At 17.1% G+C, this 2,340-nt stretch overlaps 1 protein-coding gene across 1 annotated transcript; it reads right to left on the reverse strand.

Moving 5' to 3' along the window:
- Window positions 1–132: 132 nt before the first annotated feature.
- Window positions 133–2,115, reverse strand: GWT1 (GPI-anchored wall transfer protein 1, putative; the record flags this gene model as incomplete). The annotated part of the gene is made up of 1 exon (XM_028674979.1): window positions 133–2,115. The coding sequence occupies one exon, from the start codon at window positions 2,113–2,115 to the stop codon at window positions 133–135; it is 1,983 nt and encodes a 660-aa protein (XP_028526556.1).
- Window positions 2,116–2,340: the final 225 nt, after the last annotated feature.

The following is a 2,340-nucleotide window of genomic DNA, read 5'->3' on the forward strand; positions in this document are numbered from 1 at the left end:
TTTTTTTTTTTATTTTTTTTTTTTTTTTTTTTTTTTTTTTAATTTTTTTTTTTTTTTTTTTTTCTGTATTTTATCATATTTCTCTCTATATATGTATGTATGTATTGACATAAATCAAAGAAAAAGTTTTTACTATTCTTGTTTGTTGTTCATTATTTTTTTTTTTTTTGGATATAATGGCAAATAGTATGTGAAAATCATAAATAAATATGTATATAATATTAATATAATGATCCCAAAAATGAGAGGATATAATAACGGTTTTAAGAAAATGTTAAAAATACCAACTAATATATTACAGAAGAGAAATATTTCTAATGTAATACTATTCAGTTTATCTAAAATATTTATATTCATATTTTCTATAAGCAGTATTTCTAATAAATAACCCATGGCTATTGCAAATAAACAAACTGATGATGTAATAAAAATATAATTTGCATTGCATAGAATTCTAACACTATAAATCTCGAATGAATTAAGAATAAAATGAAAAGAATAAAATAAAAAGGACATTAAAAACAATTTGATATTAAAATATATATTATAATACTTTTTTTTAAATGAATATATATTATTTAAAAGATTAAAAATTGTATATAAAAAAGGGTGATAATATTTAAATTGTATATTTTCTTTTTTTGTGTTTTCTAAATTTAATTGTTTTTTTTTTTCTTCTCCTTTGTATATATTACACTTGCTTTCGTCCACACTTTCAGGAATAGTATCATTTAATATATATTGTCCTATAATGAATGAAAATAAAAATAAATTAACAGAACCAATAATATTAAACAGTCCTTCTTTATTTGATGAAAAAATATTGGTCCTTTCGCTTTCTAATAATAAATAATCATGAATGTTAAAATAATAAATAAATAATTCATAAAGGAAAATAGATATGCAGCTAAATACAAATATATTTCTGATTTTTTTTAAAATAACAAAAAAAAAGTTAGATATAACAAAAGTACTAAATAATGTTAAAAAAAAATTCCAATCCACTCCATACTCCGTTAGGTTATATTTATAATTAAATATTCTGATAGCTATAAGTCTAGAAATACCTAAAATAAACAATATTATATTCTTTAATTCAATTATTTTCTTATGATCCCTTATATATTCAAATTTTGTTTTTTTAAAAGAATAAGCACTTGAAATAATACAAGTGCCAATTCCTATATCCATCAAAGTATTGCCATAATAAGCTGACTTTGCAAAATGTTTTGGGAAAAAAAAAAAATCTACAGCAAATATACACATATAAGTTGCACACATATTCATTAACCTAAAATTAGTTAAAGATTTATAACAATATTTATTATTTTTTGTATCTTTCATCTTTTTAAAATATATATCTTTTATTTTAATCTTTTCTTTCTTTAAATAAAAGGCGAAAAATGATATATATAAAACAATATAAGTTGTTAATATTTTTAATGCACTAAAATAAAAATAAAAAAATAAGAAAAATATTAAAGGAATAAACACAATAAATATTGTTATAATAAGTTCATATTTCCTTAATGAAGGAAAAGTAATAAATAAACCTTTTTCTAAATATATGCATAACGAAAAAAACATTAAATACATATAAATATAATAACTATTTATTATTAACTCTTTACTATTATCTGTGCTATTTTTTAATAAAGTATAATCTTTATCATTTAATTTATATATACACCAATTTTTAAATAAATCAAAATAATTAGTAACATCATTTATTTTATTAACTATTATTTCTACTTTATTTGCTTCTTTTTCATAAAATAAATGCATTTTATCTTCTTTTATATGTACTTCTTTTAATTGGTAGCCATTATTGCTACTATTATTATTGTTCCAAATTAAATCATAGTTATTTGATTGTGTGTTTCTTATTTCTTTGTTATTTTTTAAAATTATATTATAATAAACTTTTGAAATTTCATATAAATATTCTTCATAATGTAAAGAATATTTTCCATTTTTTGTCTTATCACCATATATAAATAAATTCTTATTTTGAATTTTCATATTTACATCATGAAAATAACATGGCATATCTAAAATATATAACACATTAAGGGGACATATAAAAAGGTAAACAAATATATTAATATTAGTCATTTTTATTTTTAAATGATAAAAATTAATCTTTAAAAAAAAAAAAAAAAAAAAAAATATTAAACAAACAAATATTTAAATATATTAATTTTCACATATTTTATGAAATATCTTAAAAAAAATTCATAAATAAATAAATATCTAGTTAATTATTTATTACGTTTATATTTACGAATGAAATGAATTTTGTTATAAAAATAAAAAAAAAAAAAAAAAAAAAAAAAAAAT

Source organism: Plasmodium gallinaceum, assembly GCF_900005855.1.
Source record: "Plasmodium gallinaceum strain 8A genome assembly, contig: PGAL8A_v1_65, whole genome shotgun sequence".
Classification (NCBI taxonomy): domain Eukaryota; phylum Apicomplexa; class Aconoidasida; order Haemosporida; family Plasmodiidae; genus Plasmodium; species Plasmodium gallinaceum.